A 22,807-nucleotide genomic window follows, 5' to 3' on the forward strand; every position below is an offset into this window, starting at 1 on the left:
TTAAGATTATATTTTCTCTATGCTTTACTCACTGGTTGGATTTTGAAATAAGTTTTATGCAAGTTTTCGATCGGCTTAAGTCCATCAATAGCATCTAACAATTTAGGATCCGCCTTATAAAAATGTGGGAACGAGAGATATACTGGTGCACCTGAAATAAAAAGCATAGATTTTATCTAATAGAATTCGAAGGATGTTTAGAAATTTTATTGATTTTGTAAAATATAAAACACTTACTATATTGGCATGGACTAATATCTTGCAAGCCTTGCGGAGGGCAACTGTCAATGCCATCCGAACAGAAGCAGTTATCTTCTTTAGTTATTTCATTTCGAGTAAAAAGTATATCCGTAGGAGTATATAAATCTGCCTTAATACCAGTCTTTTTTATCGGACCTCGATACTGCAATGGAAGTGTCCTACAAAGATCCTTGTCCCAGACATGAATGATATCCGCACCAGTCTGGTCTCGCGGCGGAAAGAAAGATCCTGCAAAAAACATTCCAAGTTTACTCGAAACAACTCAGTTTTATTTATTGCAATGAAATCTTAGAGGAATTACAATTTTAACACATTATTCTACTTATTTTTTATGTAAAAAAAGATTACCTTCCGAAGCCGTAATGGAATTGCATGGTGCGTTCGGCCAGTATGGCAAATGATCGAGCCCGTTTAATCGATTTATTAAACCAAACTCTTTCATGTTTGTGTGTCCAGTGAATATCGTAGATATCTCGCTTAATGTACCGTTTCTCTACAATCAAGATTTGATTATAAATTATTCTAGACTACAATATATCTCGCATCAATGACGGATTAAGTATTTTACTGCTCTTAGGCAATATTAAGCTGCTCCCAGATAGCTTTATTAATTTGATAAAAGAAAAAACGGATAAAAAAAAAAGTTTTTACCCCCCCGCATTAGCTGGTGAAAACATTTAATAATCCTAAATAAATAATATAAATATAATACATTTTTAACTGTATATTTAAAATATTATTTCTGATAAAATATGCTCGATGTAACTTCTGCAAAAAAACGTTAGATTAACAAATTAAAAATTTATCTCAACTGTGTAAATATTTTCTGTCTTCGAAAGGAGGATGTTAAAAAGAAGCTGAGTTTTGCCCAAGGTGTAAGTAAAAAGAATAACGTTTTTTGTCTAAAGGTTCGATTTTTGTCTAAAAGAATGATAAGTAAAAGAAATAGTGATTTTTTTGTAGATTTTGACTTCTTGAATATGATAAAATTATTATATGATAAAATTATATGATAAATTATTATATGAATATGATAAAAAGTTCGTGATATTTAGGGAAAAGTACCTTGAATCAACAATCTTGAAAACTAAGTAAGAATATTGAAATGTGTTCAAATATATTATGTTCATGCTCAATTTTCAAGGTGTTGCCCCGAACTTTTTATTAATATTCATTGTATTCAGAAGATCAAAATCTATAAAAAAACGCCATTCTTATTATTTACATATTTATGGGCAAAAATTAATCTCTTTTTGACATCCTTTGCCGCCCCCTCAAATTTGCCGCCCTAAGCAAATACCTTGTGTGCTTATTCGTTAATCCGTCATTGTTTGACACATACATTAAGATATTGTATATATTATATATTAAGTATATATTAAGAAGTTATTTTGCATATAAGAAAAATATAGAGAGCGAAAAAAAATATACGTATATAATGATTATTACGTAATACTCACTCCAAGAAGAAGTCCCATTCTACTCATGGGCCGTCTTGTTTTGGGAAGAAATTTGTGACCTAGACTAACTAACGGATCGTCGTACCCGAAGACTAATTCCTGCGCAGTTATAGGAATGAACGGTTTCATATGCAATCCACTCAAGAAAATTGACAATCCCATTGTAATTAAACGAGGGAGACTCTTGCTTTGTGTTGAAAGTGTCTACAAAAAGAGTACTTGTTTACTTATATCTTCAAATCCAATAAGCAGAATGTCTAAAATCAACGCATAAAACAACTTTAAAATATCTTTCAAAATTCTTTACGGAATACTTGAAGATTTTTCTTTAAAAATTCTTGGAATATATTCAATTTTAGACATTTTATTCATTGGGAATCCTTGATGAATATTCCAACCAATATCTCTATTAATACAGAATTAGCTCTTAAAATTTATTTCTGATGATTATAATGGTATAATATTTTATACAATATTTTAAAGATTTTTTTGTATATTTCAATAAAATTAATTAAATTTATATGTTTTATTAATGAATAAAAAAATTTACATAAAATTCTTCGAAAAAATAAAATTTTTATTGCCTCAATACTGCCTCAAGACCATCGTATTTTCAAGGTAAATTCCAAGAAAAAAATTCTTTCGAGGTAAAAATACATTTACAATTCTATTTCTACATTAACTCACCAGCAAAGGTATATTTGGCACTATTACTTTAGTATCTCCATCTTTAGACAATTCAGGGACAAAATTTAAAATTTTCTTATGTTGATAACTAACGGTTCCATTATTATGAAACACGATGTTAACTTTTTCCATATCCTCTCTGTAAAGTATGTATTCAATTTTCTCATTAATTATTGTTGTCTAACAAAAAATGAGTTTTTTAATTCATCGATTGATTAATCGCGTTATATGCAAATGCAACTTTTACAGAACAAAGTTGCATTTGCGCATAGTGCGATTGATCAATCGATGAATTAAAAAACTTGCCTGAAGTTACGTTAACATAAATACGTAATCTGAATTATGCAGATAATTTGTTCACTTATATTACTTTGGAAAAAGTAAAATGTAAGAAAAGTATAAATGTAAGATTTAAAAAACTAAAATAACGATAAAATAATTATTCGAAGAAAAATAGATTTTAAATTTTAGATCTTATTCATCGATTGCCTTAATGTTAAACAAACAAAAGGTCTTACCGATAAACGAACGGGCCTATTTCCTGGAGTTTCGGCTTCTCATTATACTGCAGGAAACCTTCCGTATTGGTTACGTTAAATATATAGACTTTAGTCAATCGAATTACGCCCGGCTTCTGCCAATATTGAAACGAGATCGAGCCATTCCAGAGTCGTAGTTGCTGGAAAGCAATAGTGAATTGCCGAGATTATTACCAGCGTATATGATTTCTCTCACATTAAAACTGCAATTTGTTGCGTGCACGTTGCATTTAGAGTAATTTATCATGATTTTTTTATGCAAAATAGTCATTAATCAAGTCAAAAAAAGTCATCAAAGTTTTTATAATCTTAGAAAATTGGACTATTAGCGATCGATTTATTGCATATTGATCTCGTAGAGTATCTGAAATTCTTACACGAGTAGATTCTTGCATTTCAAATGTCTATCTCACGATGCAATTCATATAATTTCTGGAGAAATTAAAAACAAAAGAATAAAAAACAAGGTAATATTGAGAAACTCGCCGTTTTATTTATCATTGACATGAGAAATCATCACTTTCAAGATTCTTTTTGTAAATAAATTTTTATTATCCTCAATAACAAACAAATGTGCGAAAAGAGAAAGTTTAAAAACGGAAATAAATCTTTATTTATGTTGCAGTAAGTAAATAACTAGACATGGATAAGTAACTAAACATTAATCTAATCGCTTTTCCGGAGATTAATCTAATCTCACAGATAATCGAAACATTGAAGCTTATGAGATAATATTAGAAAAAAATCATACAGACTGTATTTAACAAAAATTATAAACTATAATATTATAACTGCTATATTAGTTCAATTATTTATTTGTATATATATATATATATATAAAATTACTTAATAATAATAATAATAAATTAGTATAAAGTGTGCGTAATTACTTAATTATAGTGATAATAATTATTAATTTTAAAATAAATAATATAAAAATTATTTATATAATAATCTGTAAATTGAATTCAAATTGTGCAAATAGCAATATTTATACAAACAAATTGTAGTAATATATTTGATTCATAATGTTGTGCTGACAATCATTTGCACTTGCAGACATAAATTATCTGCAGACGACATAATGTGCGTGCGTAATACGGCTTCAGACAATGAAAGACATTCCGAAGATATTTACTGTGAATACAAATACACTTCATAAATGGTTGCCGTAAAAAAAAATTAAATATTCATTGCATGAGAAATTATTTTGTTTAAATATGTTTACTTTATTTATAAAATTATATATAATTTCATATAATTGATTTTAAAAGTAAAATAAGAAATAAGATAAAATACATCAAAATAACAACTTTATGATTAAACACGATTAAATTAATAAACAATCGCCAAAATTGTGTTTCAGTAATTCATTATTAAATTAATTTACAGCTTTTCTCTTTCTTCTTTTCTTTTTTAAGATGAATAAATATACTCATTGCGATTTGTAAAAGATATTCTAAAAGCTTAAATAAAAAAACATTTTATATTCATATATAATGTACACTTTTTAAAATTTTCTTAATACTGATAAAAAGCTAAATACACAATTTTTAAGACACTGTAATGACTATATTTATCAAATGTCCGAAGATATCGTTCACGAATGTATATATATATATATATATATATATATATATATATATATATATATATATTAGTACATATATATATATATATATATACATATATATGTACTAACTAAAAGTTTCATACTTACTTTCAAGATGATGTAATCGACCCACGGTATGCTACTGAGCACTATACCGATCACAAGTGCAAGAAGACCTAAACAGATTGCTGCTATCCTGCCTGCAAAAAAGTGATAGTAGCGTTAACGGTGCAGGTGTCAAAACGCACGACGTTAAATATATGCATGCTCAATGCATGTTTGCGCAAACATTTTTTTTAATGTATGTCGACACTATAGGTACCCAGTATTTCTCATAGAACAAGCATTGACCTACATTGAAAATTAGTACCGAGTATATTGCCAACATTGTATGCGAATAAAAACTTATATGTATATTCTGAAATTTTTGATGATATCCAAAGAATATTATATTGTTAGAATTTCAAAAAATTATTAGAATACAAAATTATTTAAAACATTTAAATAAAAACCAATATGTAATTTTTATTTAAGACATTCTTATTTATTCTTTAGGCTATAAATATGACAAATTTTTTAACAAAAATTATCATTTTAACAAATTGTTTATTTAAGATAAAATATAAGATTAAAAAATTACTTTTGTAATTTTAGCAATCTAATTTTGTATTAATAAATGTATAAAAAAACTATATTAGAAACAGAACAAAATCGAAACGTTTAGTTTGTGTAGAATATATATGTATATGTGTGTGTATGTACATAAATTTACTTACTTTATGCGATAATTAAAAATAATATGGATTAAAACAAAAAGTATCTTGATGTTAAAATTTCTAATCTCAAAATGTTACCAAATAATGTTTCGTAATATATTTGCCAAGTTATACACGTTATACATATTATATATATACATATATGTATGTATATGTATACAAATATATACAATTTGTACATTTTATATATCAGTATATCTGTATATTAATTTGAGAAGTGGTATTATTGTTATATAATTAAGTTTTAATTATATTTACACTTTATTACAACATATCTATAGAAATATATATTTATAAAATATAAATCAAATAACAAATAATACAGGACTCTAAGGATACGTTCCGAATTACGCATGAAGCGCATAATGTATCGTTTTATCCTTCTTTATTATTTGAATAATAAGGACAAATGATGCATCATGCGCTTCATGCGTAACTCGGAACGCTTTAGTTTTTTAAAAGATAATACGAAGATGTATAAGACACATAAGAGTCAACGTAATTAAGTATAAATGTAAGAACTATAATATAATATATTAAATGTATAACAAAAATTCTATAAATAATACATTGTAAAACATTTTACATTACATTACATGTTCCGGCTCTTGGATTGAGCCATTTTCAGACAATACAAAATTCATAATCTTAAAATTCATTTTCATCGTCATAGAAAAATCGTGATGAAAGTTTTCCAATTTGTATAGCGATATTGATGAATGTCTCACGGAGACCATGAATTACTTGCAAGCGATTTACTGACCAATTGTTCGGAATTTCATGATATTCTAATTAAAAAAACATATTAATTAACCAATAAAAATAAAAAATAAAATTAAAATCTGAATAAAATAAAAATTTTTTAAATGTACTTTTAAATTCTGTAAAAACCAAGCAAAAACATCATCTTAATAAAACACTCATCAATGTGATCGCAATTATCATTTCTTAAGAAGAAATACTTCGTCAAATTTTTATCATAAAATCGTGTAAAATATAAGAGGTAGTATACCAATCACTATATTAAAACTTGAGAGATAATCTGTACAGATTAAATATTCCAGAATGAATTTTTTGAAAGATATGTTAATGATAAGGACTATTACTGACTATTACTGAGAAGCAATTAAAGCTAATTCTACAATGGGCTTTTTTGTTTCCTGTTTCTTGCTGTTTGTCTCTTGTCTTATTAGCCAAAAAGGCAAGAGACAAACAGAGACCGTTAAATGTAAAATATATTGAATCTAGAATAAACCGAATTGCCATCAGGAATTCTATCTTGAGTCACATTTTTTTTAGATGAAAATCCAATTGTCATTCATATAATCGATAATCATGTTTAATGGAATGTTAGTAAAGAAACTACATCCAATGAAATTAATTTGTAATTATTACCAATTCTCATCTCTTTTAGATCTTTAACAAACTGAAAACTATTTTTTATATAACTTTCAGCTTTAGGAATAGTTTCAAACATGATTGTGTAAAAATGAGGATTTAAAGACTATGAGGAATTTTGTTACAACCGTGCCAACCCCTGGAACGATTGTAACAGTAGAGGAAGATAATTGTATCGCATTTTGCTAAAGGTACATAACATAACTACATAAGTCATACTCTTTCTTGCAGCTACACAAATGGATAATTAGTCCTTTATAATCTCTTTAAATGTCTGTGTTTTATAAAAACACTTCTTTTGTATAATTTTTTTCTTAATCTATTTTGTATTATTTTATTAATGGCTTTCTATAAAGAAAAGTACAAATAACATGATATAAAATAATACTAAAATAAAATCAAGTAAGTTCGGAGACAATTGTAATGTTATAATTGACATCGATGTTATTATTGTCTTCTAATAGTATTTTATGATTTATAATAAATTTTTTTAATAAGACCTAGATAAAAATCAATTCAAATGTGCAAATCATCAATGCAAATAATCATTAAAATATATTAAGATTATACATTATATCATCATCATAAAAAAAAAATTTTTAGATTTTGTCTACGCAATAAAATTTACTTGATGCATGAAAAAAATAATTTCTACTCATTTCGCGAGAACCAGTACATAACGAACGATTCAATGTCGATTTGTCTACAGAATTTTACCGCATATACATATCTATTATAGTCAATATCTGGAGACACGGTAGTACTCGGCGCTAAGACATTTATATTAATTTTAGACTAAATTATTACGTATAACATGTAAGTAATCAATATATGAAACAAATTAATATCGACCGATCAATATTCGTATATTTCATTTATATTATAATGGATATAATATTAATATTGCGACATAATATTACAAAATACTCAAATTAACTTCTTTGTCGGATGTATTGTATCACCTATGCGATAACTCGAGCGGTTTGTTATATAAATTCTTATGAGATCCAGCATCATTGGGAATTCTTCAATGCGTATAAGTCGGTCAGCTTTCACTCCCGAATTAAATGTAGGACGCTAATGATGCAATTTGGAAATTGCCATCTAAAGCATCAACGCAATGCATCATACTGCAAGTGCAGTATCGTGGAAAATTCTAATATAATTATTTATAACAAAAAAGTGAGAAATACTTATACACTGTTCAGCTCTTTTTCAAATAATCTGTGCTGATAAATAATTAATTCTGTATTTACATCTTTTTCTTCCTTCTTCTGATTCCCTTTCTCTCTTTCCTTCTTTTTCTCTTTCTCTTTCTTACTGCGAATAAAAAAAATACTAAAATTTAACAAAAATTGAGATTTAAATATATCGCCGCTTATTTATTTTGTTGAATATGCGTCTCTAAACTTTATTGATCAAGAAATTTCAATTAGTGACATTCAACGATCTTCAACGACCTTAGATCACTCAATAACCAATATAATCATGTGTCGATTATAAATTATTTATTCTGAAGGACTCAAATATTTTAATGAATAAATAGCCTATCTGAAAGTTGTTTTTCGGGCTTCTTTCAATTTTTATCTATTCAAATCAAAACATTTTAAGCTGCTATTAAATAATTATCTACAGATTATTTATCAACATTTTGATATCAAAAATAACAAATAATGTCGATTTATTTGCTAAATTGTTTCTTTTTTAAACATCAATTTGTCATCATCTTTAGTTAAAAACGGAAGTCTTTATTTAATACTAATATTTCCTTTATTATATTTTATTCGTACATACTTCTCAATCCATTTATTTGTGTATATTATAATTCTGATGATTCAATGCTCCCCGTCAATTTACAGATGTTTTCTTTTAATTTATGTTCAAATACAGAGGAAATCCAATTAAATAAACCGCAACTTATCTCTCCATTTTTGTTTCTGTTTTTTCTTATAGAGAAAAACATTCGCTGTTCATATATATACAGGGCGTCCCAAAAGTTTTTGCCAATCGCTTTTGTGTAGATAGAGCGGACTAAACTGAAAGTCTTCTACTATTTTGCAATTTTTACAATAATTAATAAGATATTAATTACTAAAAATTGCCAAATATTAGTCTTGAATAATTTTTTACTATCAAATTTATAAAAAAGCTGCAAGAGACAAAAATCATTTATTTTCTTTTCATAAAGTTCTGAGAATTTTTTCAGAATTTTTTCAGAATTTTTTAATATCGTATTTTTTCATGTTGGTAAAAATAAGAAAATGCAGTACTAAAAAGTTGATAAAAATTTTTAGAGTTCTGTGAGAAGAAAATAAATAATTTTTGTCTCTTGCAGTTTTTCTGTAAAGTTGATGGTATTTGAGTAAAAAATTATTCAAGACCAATATTTGGCAATTTTTAGTAATTAATATCTTATTAACTATTGCGAAAATTGCAAAATGGACTTTTCGATTCAGTTTAGTTCGTTCTATTTACACAAAAATAATTGGGAAAAACTTTCGGGACATCCTGTATAACATAATATCCGCATTCTTTCTATAATTACCACCAATTTAATATATCGATTCAATACAGAACTGATAAATATTGCTAAGCGACAATCATAATTTCTCTACGATTATAGTTTCTAACACATAATTTTTACAATGATTTAACAGATCAGTCCTGTAACTTAACATAAATTAAGATTTATTTGCACTTTGCAGTCTTTATTAAGAAATTTCATAATGCGCAATAACAATAATTTGATTTGCATCATAAAATAAATGTCGTAAATTTTATTTAAATAATTAACTTTATCATAAGATATGCCAGATTACTATCTTAAAGCAATTTTGCAGAACTAAAATTTAATTATTAATTTAACAAGTACCGATTATAGATTCAATATTATAGGAGCCAATTGTACATTGCATGTATTGTGAGAAGCGTCTTAGGATCGCATAGTGTAAATAAATCTTAACACGAAGATAATGAGCATTGCGATTGAAAGGGTCAACATCGCAAACGCAACGTTTGTTCGGCAATTTATAGTTCGCATACCAAGGAGAGAGTGCAGAATAACTCGCACTGCTCACACAAAGCTATGGTACGTGGTATTTGTTAACCATGAGTGGTATAAATTACCTCGGAATGTTGCGCAACACCTGCGATCTCTCCTTTCTCAGATGCCAGCTACTGGCCAGACGTGCTGGTTTGAAGTTCGATTTCTTAATCTGACCTCGAGAAGATGCATGCTTCAAAAACGCGAATTGATCTCACTTTGATCGATCCCACATTTTTTATATTCTGTCAAACAATCATTTCGGGTGGTACTCTACTTATCTCTATTGTTTTAGTTCTCATGTTATATTATTTTAATACTTATGTTCATAAATATCAAGATAATTATTATCAAAATTATTAATAATAAAAAAACCTATTAAAATGACATTTTAATAAATCAAATATATAAATTAAGAAGGCTACGAGCCAGTTGACATTAGTAACAATTTAATATTCAAAACCAAACAAATAAAAAGTACATACGTTTCGACATCAATCGGGTCATTCTCAATGATCCAAATTAGAATAAATTCGGATAATAATATTACAAAAATTGTCGGATTCGCATATTAAAATAATAATGTTCCGTATAGTATATGTTATATAGTAGAATTTAAAATATTGATACAAATCTAACGTACTCAATGCTCCTATGTTAAGAATCTTCTCTTTGTTAAGAATCTATGTGGTCCATTGAGAAATATTTAATGTGTGAATCATTGAAAACGATTAATATAATTTAAAGAACGATAGTGATGCTCTCATTTTTCATCTTTAAAAAAGTGATCTTCTTCAGTCAAACTGTTATGAGTCAGAATTTAAAAAGAGGAATGCAATGGATATTATAATCTTACAAGCTATAGTACGTTATCAGAGTAGAAAAATGTGTAACATCAACAGTATCAGACAACATTGTCAACATTTTAATAAGTTGGATACAATTTCGGAAGAATTTTCTGTTTTAAGAAAAAAAATGGACAACTTTTTTACAGTGCTAGGAACATTGCTTTAAAAATATTGGATTGTTAGAAGTGATTTTAATTTTATTATATGCAATATAACAGGAATAAACCTTGCCGACGCCTGCAGCCATTTTAACGTTTATTATGTGAGATTAATTCACAATTTCTCAAGAAGAAAAAAATCACACACATGTGAACATAGTTGACTATCTTTTAATATGTTATCAATATTGAGTGACAATATTGTCTGCATTAACGTGAATTTTATGTTCGAAGAAATAGATCATTTTTAATTAATGTAATATAAGATTTTCATAATTAATACTTTTTCTTTTAATAACAAAATATTTGTCTAAATCTTAATTAATTAAAAAAAATTGTACATAAATAATTAAAAATTAAAATTAATTAACTCTAGATCTTTATAAATACAAACAACATATATTATATTATTAATTTCATTTACAATGAAAAAATTGAATATTTCAATCAGAAAAAAATTATCTGTTAATCATATTTATATGTAAATCTGACGTATATTTACTAATAAAAAATATAATGATACAAAATTGTTTAAAAATCGAAATCATTTATCACGCTGTCTATTACGATATTGACCATTGCTGGCCTCATAAGGCATAGCTTAGTGCTCACTCATTTACGCGTCTTTACGATAGTGTTCTAAGGTTAATCATAGTGGTACGATAAAAGCTATTGAATATCACTTATTGCACTCTAACTATTGGTAATTGTACAAGCGGCTTAACGGCTCATTGTTTCCTTCTTTACTGAGTAAAGAGTTGTTCAATTATACATTTATTACATAACTTGCGGTTAACTTACATCGTAATCACATGGACTTTTGATTTTATTGCAAGCTATTACTTTATATGACAGTTTCGCACCGGAAATAATATTATAATATGCGACTTTTTTTACTAGATATAAGTTTTTTTCGCGACTTTTTAAAAGAATATTAAAGAAAACTTCAAAATCTTTTAAGAAAACTAAGAACTTGAAGATTTTTTAAAATTAGAAAATAAATCTGTATAATACATAAAATTGAAAAGGTTGAAAAATCTGTTTAAAGTATCCATCTGCATTTTTATAGTTCCATTTTTAAAACTTTTATATCTCTTTATTTTCTTAAATTAAAAAATTATATTCTGATAAAAATTTTTTTATATATAATTATATTCAAATGATCGTATACAATTATACAAAACTATATTTGAAATATGTCGTTATAATTATATATATAATTATATATACTGATATGAAAAATAAAAGTTATAATTAATATTTTATTATAACTAATTTTCTGGCTAAAATAAATATTATTGATTAGTTCCATATTTAAGAATTTACATGAAAAATTAGAAAAGAAAACGTATTTGAAAATAAATTTCAAGATGTTCTTAAGTCGGTCACATTCATCTCAAGTCATATTCAAATACAGATTGATTTTTGCAATCCTACAGAAACTATCACTTTGTGGTAATCCATAAACACTGAATGTTAAAAGACATATATCTCAGATAGATCTATTCAATAGATTTTCAAAAAGATGAAGTAGAACGTGTATAATTCAAAAATATTTTTTTCATAAATAAATATAAAAAGTTACAGTTTTTGATTTTCACATATACGAAATAGCTTTTTTGTCACTTTTTTAACAACAGCGAAAGAAGCCAATATAATACAATAATTACATATATACACTCGTAGACAACAATTTGTCTTCTTTTATTAACAAATCTAGTGAAGAAAGAGAGAGAGAAAGAGAGAGAGAGAGAGAGAGAGAGAGAGCAAGTTCAAAAGATGTCTATTGCAAAAATTATATGTATCATCAATCTCATATATTGAAATACAATCCTATTTTTTGTATAATTATATTTAAATAGATAGCCTTATATATGATTATAAGGCTATTATACATATGAATTATGATAGATTATATATAAATATGTATTGTATAAATATATATATATGTATAAATATATATATATATATATATATATATATATATGCATAAACACAATGAAGAATTTACATATATATAATTATGCAATTACATAGTACATATAATATTATATACGTATAATTATATAAATATAATTATATAATTATATAATATATTATACATAATTGTACATTTTATATAACTTTATAGTATAGTTACATATAACTTAAATAAAACATTTTTACTAAGATCTTTCAACTATCCGAAGCATTCAATATAAAAAATATTAAAAGAAGATCTTGCTTTGTTGAATTTTATTCCATGCATAATTTTATTTTATCGGCAAGTATAATAATGTAAAGTGAAATAATGGCTGCGTTCAGCAGAGAAAACTAGTAAGTTAACGCTTAGTGATTCTTTAATATAATTGGTTCTTGCCTTTAGTTCTTTGTTGGATCTAAGTGTAGAAATCAATCATATTAAAGATTCACTAGCGCTAATTTATTAGTTTTCTTTACTGAACGCAGCCATTATTATTCCTGGCCAGTAGCAAATTAAAAAAATCTTTGAGAAAAGTCAACAAAGAATGTGAATCATTCGTGCAAATTATCTGTTTGATTACTAGTGAACCGACCATTCATCTCGTGCAGGATATAACTACTGTAATGAAACTTACATGATCATTTTCTTTGGAAACTGCCCATGATTAAAGTTCGAGAGCAATTCTCTTATACTGTGTTCTTCAAATTGTCTGCTAAGATGAAAAATAAAAGCACATGCAGAAAGGACAGTTTTGCTGAAGTATCTATAAAAATTTAACTAGATACAGATCTGAAAATAATTAGACCATCAAAATAATTATGTAGGATATCGAACTAATTGTTAAAATATTAAAACTTTTTGCAACATTGATCATGCTTGAGGTTTCTGCATAATTATTTTGATAATATAAAATATAAAATTATTTTCAGATCTGTATCTAGCTAAACTTATAGATACTTCAGTAAAATCATTCTTTTTATGCGAGCAAAAAAAAATAATTTATTAAATCACCACATTAATTAAAGCTAATTTTTAAATTGTTATTATATTTTTTAACAATCATTTCTTGATGCGCAGTAAATACATTAGAAATTCATGTAACGTTAAAGCAAACTTGTTCCCACGTGACATTTACGAGAGGTAGAGAAAGAAATATCCCAAACCCACCTGGAAGGTATAGCGTGTCTAACGATACACGAGGCATCAACATATTTTAATCGGCTGCGTCTCGACATCCGCGTTTTTATACGTTACAAGCAAGTAGGCGCACATTACATCGCGGATGCGGTAACGTTGCCATTACGATTTCAGATCCGCAGCATCCGCACGGTACAGGCGTACATACATGCATGCTTACGCACATCGTGCATTTTCTCTCAACATTGCCCGTTTACCAGTGTCTAAGTCTTCTCCCATAAGAGCGTAAGAGCGAAAAATTCACCTCCCGACGAAGCAATCGTGATTTTGCAATGACTCGTTGCACTCGTCGTGCGCGAATACCGTATGGATGCAGTTATATGCTAGCGCAAGAAACCGTGCGTCGCATCGACGCTAGAAAGTTCGCAGTTTGTGGAAAAAGCGGTTATCACGCCGCCCGATCGGTCCGATGCGAGAAAGCTTACTACAATATGTGCAAAATATTGCTAATAAATCTTTCCTTAACGAAGGCTTAACTGTACACAATTCTATATTGACTATTGATTGCTCATGTAACACCAAAGTATCACAAAAATGCTTGTGCATTATCACAGATTTTATTTGAATTTTTTCTATATATTGGGTCATTTAAAAAGTATCCGCGGTTTTTTCATTCAAAAATTGAACAAAAAACCGCGGATACTTTTTAAATGACCTAATATTACACTGAAAAAAAAGATATTATTGATTGAATATGGCTATAATATTAGAAGTTTTGAGTACACTGAAAGAAAAGATTAGCTGTTGCAACAACTTAGATGATAAAATATGGCATAGCATTCTTAATTGACTACAGCAACCAACTTTTGATTGCGTAGTCTAATGAAATCGTATATTAACATGCGGACAGGCTAACGCAACCGAAAATTGGTCGCAGTAGCCAATTAAAAATATTGTGCTATATTTTACATCTAAATTGCTACAACAGCCAATAATTTTTTTAATGTATTCGAAATTTCTGATTACAGTCAAAGATTATCGAATAAGGATTCCCTGGCGGCATTGTAAGTATCTACTATTAGATACTATTAGAGCATAACATGTGATTCTCGTAAACGTAAAACCAGTCACAACGCAGCCTACATACCGATCTATCATTATTATGCGCCATGATTTTTTCAAGTAGTATCAGATATACTATAGAATGTTGAGAAATGAAATGAGAGATGAATAATGTTAATTATTATCTCAATAACAAAACTTGTATCACACACACACACACACACACACACACACACACGCACAAATGATCAAAACACAAATGATTTATGTAAGAATTCTATAAAAAAATATTTTCAGGCAGCAATAATATATGCAAAAGAATTTGCGTACGTGACTTTCCAAACTTATTTTCAAACATCGAGAATACTAAAACGGAACGTTATATTCTGTTATGATTTGATAAATCAATAATTTAGTTTTGTGTTCAGTGGAATAAGATTAAATTATGTAAATAGTAATAATGTTTTTAAAAATAAAAGTTGCATAAATAGAAACAAAATTCAACTCCAGAAATAAATTGTCACTATTTATAATCAAAGCAAAATTATTAATATAATATTATGTAAAAAATTTATTCACGTGTATTATATACCTACATTTATTGTATAACTATTTAATATGTAATTTTATATATAATTTAAAATAACATGTAAACAAAATATGTATATATATTTATTAAATTTATTTTAACTTATATATATGTAAATTAACAAATCGATTCGCTTGCAAGAAAAAATTGTTTTTCAATCAATAGCCCCGAAACTTTAATTCCCGTAACTGACTACTTACTACTTACTACGTACTGTTATTCTTAACAATATTCGCTTATGAAATTCTCCTATTCGTTGTAGATTTACACGTTTATAAGACCGCGCAAGGCTTTCCAGCATAATTTTGCGCAATAAATTATGCTAGGTAATAATTACTGATACTGTGTGTGTATGTGCATGTAATGAAAAAAAAGGAATAGAGTCATTGCATGCACGCATTTCACGTGCACACTTGACATCGAACTCTCCCCGTAATTCTTAAGTACAATCGAAAACGATTCCTTTTGCTTGCCTATCATGCATAACGCGAATATCATAACCTTTGTGCTTCATTTTGCGATAAAAGAGAAAGAAAGAAAGAATATAATTGTAAAAATAGTTAATTATTTATTATATCAAATTTAACTGTTTTTCAATGCACGTATGTTTTATATACTACTATGACAGAACAACTTTTTTTCTTATAAACTGTAATATTTTTCTTATTAACTGTAATATTTTAAAATATTTTTACTTACAAAAGGAATATTTAATCCTTTTTATTTTTTTAATGTATATCATAAGCTATAAGCTAGATAAAATTGTAATGCTAATTTTAATGCTAATTAAAAATCAGTTATGGATTATTTATTTATGATTAGATAATATGTTCATCACTGAAGAAAAAAATTGCTACATTTCAATTATTTCTGTTAATCGATTTTTTTTTAAACTGCTATCTATATTACCACAGTAAAATTAAACCCATTTAATTTCTGAAATAAATTCTTGAATTTTTTAACATGGATCATTACATTTTTGTCAAAAGTTTCGATTTTCAATTACGAGCCGTATAAATCTTGTTTACTACGACCGCTGAACATTTGAAGAATTTAAGTGAGGACACAATTGTAAAAGTATAAAAAATTTTTATCTCTGCAAGACTTCTTGTATATACAGAATATATAATACATTTCCTGTAACTTCCTTTTTATTTACTGAGGATAGTTGATTGTAAACCAAAACCTTTGAGATTTTAAATATTTCTTAAATACGTCAAGATGTTGAAATAATATTTCCATATATATTTTAAATATATTTATTTCAGATTATGACCGATTACTTTCGAAATTGTACACACACACACTAAAATAACTGAATTAATGATAACTTTACAAATTAATTATACATAATAGTTATCTTAATATTCAGACCGTAGTGACGTTTCGTATTTAAAGTAATGTATTTAACATAAATAATCTTATTTGCTTATAAATCAAATGTAATCATCAATTTAATGCTACTAACATCTTAAAATTGCAAAGAACTTATTGCAAAACCATATTATCACAACTGAAATCATACTTGGATTTCCCGAATTCCGTACGGGATTTTCCAATTTGATTATCGAGTCATGTAACATTGAAATATATTGGCTTTTTATTCATAACACTTCTTTAGTCTAAATAAATAATCAAAAATCTAAATTATAATATGTTTCTATAAATATCTTTGAAAATAAATGACATAAGATCGCCCGTAGATAATGTTCAAAATAAATTTAAAAAATTCTATCATGAATTATACATATCCACATGCTATAAAAGATTCAGCGATTCGCTAATAATTTTTGGGACGCTTCTAACAGTTTAAAAGAAATTAAAAGGTATAGATATTCATCTTTTCGATGCCAACTACAATTTGCAATAAAAAAATTGAAAAAAAATTTTTTTAATAAAAAATTAAAGTCATCTTAAATTTCTTAAATAGCATTTTATATAATTTTTTTCATAACATTGTAGGAGTCTTTAAAACATATATAGGAAATATTATTTTCATTGATGTTTTATTATTATAATTTAATTAATACAAAATGTCTAAAATAAAAGTGGTTATAATTTTAAAAATTAAAAAAACAAAGAACATAAAAAACCACAGCACAGGTTGTCGGTTGTGATGATTAAAACTTTATTCAATAATGAATTATTCAAGCGTTAATCAATACCCATATCAATAAATAAGCGATTAAACATTTCGGCCACAATCTGGCCATCTTCAGTAATTACACATCCTTTCAAAACGCAAAAATTTTTTACATTCAGTCGAAATAAGTACATCGGTCGTATGTTAAAATAGATTAAAAGTGTTCTTATTAGTGTGACGATGATCGTGCGGCGATATTACAACACCAGTTTATATGACAGGATAAAGTAGAACAAGAACTTCCAGATTCTAATCAGAACAAATTCTATAATTACGTTAATCTCTTATACTCGAAGAATAAAAGACTGCCGAAAATTCATAAGGAAGGTCACCCTCTAAGAATAATCGTTAGTTGCATAAACAGCGCCTTTTATCCTTTAGCGAGTTTTCTAAAAAACATACTGGAGAAGAACATTGTGAATAATTTTGATTATATAAAAAACAGCTTAGACTTAGTATATAAACTTAATGGCAAAGCTATGGATATGGATTTTAGCGTTGTATCCTTGATGTTGTCTCCATGTACACGAATATTCCAACTAAATTAGTCATAAGAAGTATTGAACGTAGGTGGAGTGATATTGTTAATGTAACTTCAATTCCATTGCACGAATTCATCAAAGCGATCACGACCATAATTGACTCCACTTTTTTCGCGTTTGACAATAAAATATTTAAACAGATTTTCGGCTTGCCAATGGGTTCCCCTTTGTCTTGCTAACATGGTTTTACAGGATTTAGAAGAAGAAATTATTACTAAGAGTAATATCGTTCTATCGTTTTATTTTCGTTATGTGGACGACATTTTATTAGCCGTGCATAAAGAGAGCATTGATGAATTGCTGGAATTATTTAATACATATCACGAAAGACTAAAGTTTACTGTGGATGAAAACGGTATAAATTTCTTAGACGTTAAATTAATGGAACAAGAAGGAAGGATTATCTTTGACATTTATAAAAAACCTTCGAATTCGGGAAGATATTTAAATTTTCTCAAATCATCCATTAATACATAAAAGAGATGTTATCATCGGTCAACTTGATAGAATTATATTTTTGTCTCATCCGAAATTCCAGGAAAAAAACATTATTGAATTAATTAATGTATTTTTGTGTAATGGCTATCCTTTGAAATTCGTTTTTTCCACCATAAACCATAGAATAAAAACTTTAGCAAATAGAATTAACTTGAAAGAGAACCTTGTTGATAATAATTTGAACTCTAATTCAAAAAAATTTTTTACGATACCGTATTTTGGTGGGGTATCTGAAAAGTTCAAAAAACTTTCACACATTCATGGGTTTAATATAGCATATAAACCTATGAACACTACGAACAAGTTTATTAAGACAGGAAAAGATTCTCTTTCAAAGCATGAAAAAAGCGGTTTAGTGTATAAAATAAATTATAAAAACTGTGAATCTTCATATGTGAGCCAAACGAAACAGAAATTAAAAACGCGGATAAAGGAACATAAAGCCGACATAAAGAAACCATCCTCTGAGATCTCCGTAGTTTCGCGTCATCATCTTAGTGAGATGCATGATCTGGATTGGGAGAATATAAAAATTTTAGACACAGAACGATCTCTGATAAAAAGAAGAATTTCAGAAATGATTCATATAAAGAAACAAACAAGAAGTATCAATAAGCAAAGTGACACGGAAGGTTTACCCGATATTTATCTTCCTTTGCTTATGTAGGTTCTCCTTTTTTCTTCAAGGATTGTTCTGGTACTTTTGAAAGTTTCTCTTGGTATATAAATAGTGGTAAAATACATGATAAGACCAGTAACAACACACAATGTCACGACTAAAATTTAATTGTGCGAAAGTAATGTCTGAGATCTACCGCTTCGTTTTTTGACTGTAAAACAGGTAACGCATTTGCTCTTTATTTTTCGAGTATAAGAGATTAACGTAATTATAGAATTTGTTCTGATTAGAATCTGGAAGTTCTTGTTCTACTTTATCCTGTCATATAAGCTGGTGTTGTAATATCGCCGCACGATCATCGTCACACTAATAAGAACACTTTTAATCTATTTTAACATACCGATGTACTTATTTCGACTGAATGTAAAAAATTTTTGCGTTTTGAAAGGATGTGTAATTACTGAAGATGGCCAGATTGTGGCCGAAACGTTTAATCGTTTAATAATTATTTATTGATATGGGTATTGATTAACGCTTGACTAATTCATTATTGAATAAAGTTTTAATCATCACAACCGACAACCTGTGCTGTGGTTTTTTATGTTCTTTGTTTTTTTAATTTTTAATTAATATACATAAACATAAATATCTTCAATAAAGAAAAATTGTAACTTTCTTATCTAAGCAAATGTTCAAATTGCTTGCCTCCTTCTGCAACACAAAGTTCTGCTTTTTTTTATCAAATTACTATACATAATAACTTTTATACTGTTTAGATCTAAAGTTGCATAAGCTGTAATTATATATATTGTATATACTATTTAAAAGAGGACATCTAAATAACTTGCTTGTTTTTAACAATAGAAGAAAAAATGCCAAACAAAAATTGCATGGTTTCAAGGAAGTATTTTGATCATGTTATCTTTCTTCTAGATGGAGGTGCTAAAGATTCAAAAAGAGGATATTTTATGTTAAATTGTAATACAAAATAAATAGTATATTTGAATTTAAAAATAGAAAAAAAGAACACATTCATTTAACAATCTTAAGAACGATAAAAACATGTATTTAGTACAAAAACCGGATTTAATATAATGTACATAATAATACTTAATAATTTTCAAATATTTTATCACAGATACATAATAATTATCTAGTGATTAGTTTCTCTATTTAAAATGTCAAACAGAAGCGTACAGAAAATAACCTATCCGTTTAATATGGATATTTGTCCCTGTATTACACGATAGAAATTATTAAAAAACCACTTAGTTGTTTCTGTTCGCATGTACAGGATACTTCAAGCGTGGATACTTTGCTTGAAAAAACGCATGGAATATCTACTTTAAAATACGGATGGAGATCATAATTTTATAGTAACTAATATATACTAATATATGTTACTAATCGTGCATTCACGTTACAAACGGACGTTTGGTGTCTTATGCAAGCAATGCTGACAAGAACGTGAATATCATACTGGTAATTGTTGGTAACATTTCTTCATTATATTAGATACATATATAATTCCTATTGTATAATATATTGCGAACACAAAATTGTGCTCATTCGAACGTAAACATTTTTACCTACAAATTTATCATGCTCATAAAGCGTACAGAGATTCGATTTTCATAGATGTTATATCTGCATCTAATGATTTATGTTGTAAATTCTAAATAAGATTACTATGTATATCATGTATGATGAACTTAATGATGATGTAATAAGGTATGGTGAAACGTTCCCGCGAATGCGCTATAGAAGAGTGAATTTAATTGGCTGTTCCAATACACTGCTGCTATTATAAGCAGAAAAGTGCATTTGGATCCAATTGATTGTTTCCAGTATGCTATCCATGCGTAACGTTTTACCTTACCTTATTACACACCATGGGCTTAATAAAGTCCCTTGCTTTCTTTCAAAATGAGTATCAAAAAGTATACACCCTGGATACGCTGAAAACCAAGCTGGACATCTCCAGACGCTTTAAAAAAAAAAGAGTACATATAAGAAAAAATAGGACGTCTGTTCATCCTTAATCTTAATCTTAATATCTTAAATGTTATTTAGCTTATAAACTTATAACTACTATTTAAAATAATATTACAAGTTTAATATTAAATATTAATAAAATCATATGCATTAAATTCGTCTTAAAAACTTCTACAATATTATTTTAAAAATTGTATAATATTGTTTAAAAAATTCAAGATTACTTCAATTTTTTATTTTAAAAAATGTTTTAACTAATAATGTAAATTAAATAATGCAATTTCTTCATTTTTTTATTGCAAGTTGTATTTAAAAAATTACATGAAAAATATAAATATTCATCTTTCAATTTTTTTTAATTATTGAAAGTGTATTAAAAAATCGAACCATTACGTTAAATAATCTACATATATATAAATTAGAATATAATGACAAAAATTATAATACAATATAATGTAAATGAAAGTTGCATATATAAATTGTTTTACTCTAATACAAAATTAATATAATCAAGCAATTATTTTCAACCTAAAAAACTCATAAGTTACATATATTAACGTGGCAAGACTTTATCAATAATTAATTATAATATTATCGAATGAAAATATTATTTTTTAATCAAACAGTTACTATGGTGGTGGTCTTTGGATTTTTTGCTAATGAGTTTAGTCAGTTCAAGAAATGAATAAAAGTTAATTGATGTTATTCTCAATGTACATAAGATAGACTGAAATATGTGGATACATCTATCCAAATATCAAGTTTAATTTATGGAATTTATGGATCCGATGATATCGCGTCTATATTTAACTACTTAAAATACTGGATTATAGAAAGTAAAAGCGCCTGATTTGATAATTAACACTTAATAATTATAATTGCCACTTATATGATAGTATTAATATAATCCGAAATGTAAATGAACTCAATTTTGTTTTATCATACATATATATGCAATGCAAACAATTTCATTATATTATTGATAAAAAAGCAATTTGGAAAATAGTAAAAATTGACAAGTAAATATTTATGGTTTATGTCGCATAGTAATAAACAAATCTAAAATTTAATATTATTCAAGAAGTGATTAACATGTATGATTTGTAGAATGTAAATCATAGACGTCAAAAACTACATAAATTATTCATCAGTATTTATATATCAGTATTCAAAGAACTTTGATATTACAATTGTTTAATTATCTATGATAATTCGAAGACTCTAAAAAAACTAAATCGGGAGTTAAACTGAAGTATATAACAATAGAAATATAAAATCAATTTTTTGCATCAATGTAGTGTTTTTTGTTCTTTATACTTTTAAAAGTAATATTTTAATATGAAATACATTTATCTTGATACAAAGAAAAAAAAACAAATCTAATAAGCAAATAATATTTCGTTCAATATAGTGATAAAATGGAATCGTATATACTGTTAGGGAACGCAGTTGAATTGTAAACCCTTTCACATTTTTC

At 26.9% G+C, this 22,807-nt stretch overlaps 1 protein-coding gene across 3 annotated transcripts in view; it reads right to left on the minus strand.

The window, feature by feature from the left end:
• dsb (scavenger receptor class B member debris buster) overlaps positions 1 to 22,807 on the minus strand; it is a 55,995-nt gene that overhangs the window by 1,858 nt on the left and 31,330 nt on the right. For all 3 annotated transcript variants that reach the window (XM_087416641.1, XM_087416640.1, XM_011055286.2), the window contains 7 exons: positions 4,668 to 4,759; positions 2,927 to 3,087; positions 2,409 to 2,547; positions 1,722 to 1,925; positions 610 to 754; positions 238 to 489; positions 33 to 151 (listed from right to left, as the gene is read on the minus strand). In XM_087416641.1, coding sequence (XP_087272767.1) covers positions 33 to 151; positions 238 to 489; positions 610 to 754; positions 1,722 to 1,925; positions 2,409 to 2,547; positions 2,927 to 3,087; positions 4,668 to 4,759 — 1,112 coding nt within the window. The remainder of the gene's footprint in view (positions 1 to 32; positions 152 to 237; positions 490 to 609; positions 755 to 1,721; positions 1,926 to 2,408; positions 2,548 to 2,926; positions 3,088 to 4,667; positions 4,760 to 22,807) is intronic.

The sequence above is a fragment of the Acromyrmex echinatior genome, chromosome 2 (assembly GCF_024713525.1).
Source record: "Acromyrmex echinatior isolate Ae372 chromosome 2, ASM2471352v2, whole genome shotgun sequence".
In the NCBI taxonomy this organism is placed as follows: Eukaryota; Metazoa; Arthropoda; class Insecta; order Hymenoptera; family Formicidae; genus Acromyrmex; species Acromyrmex echinatior.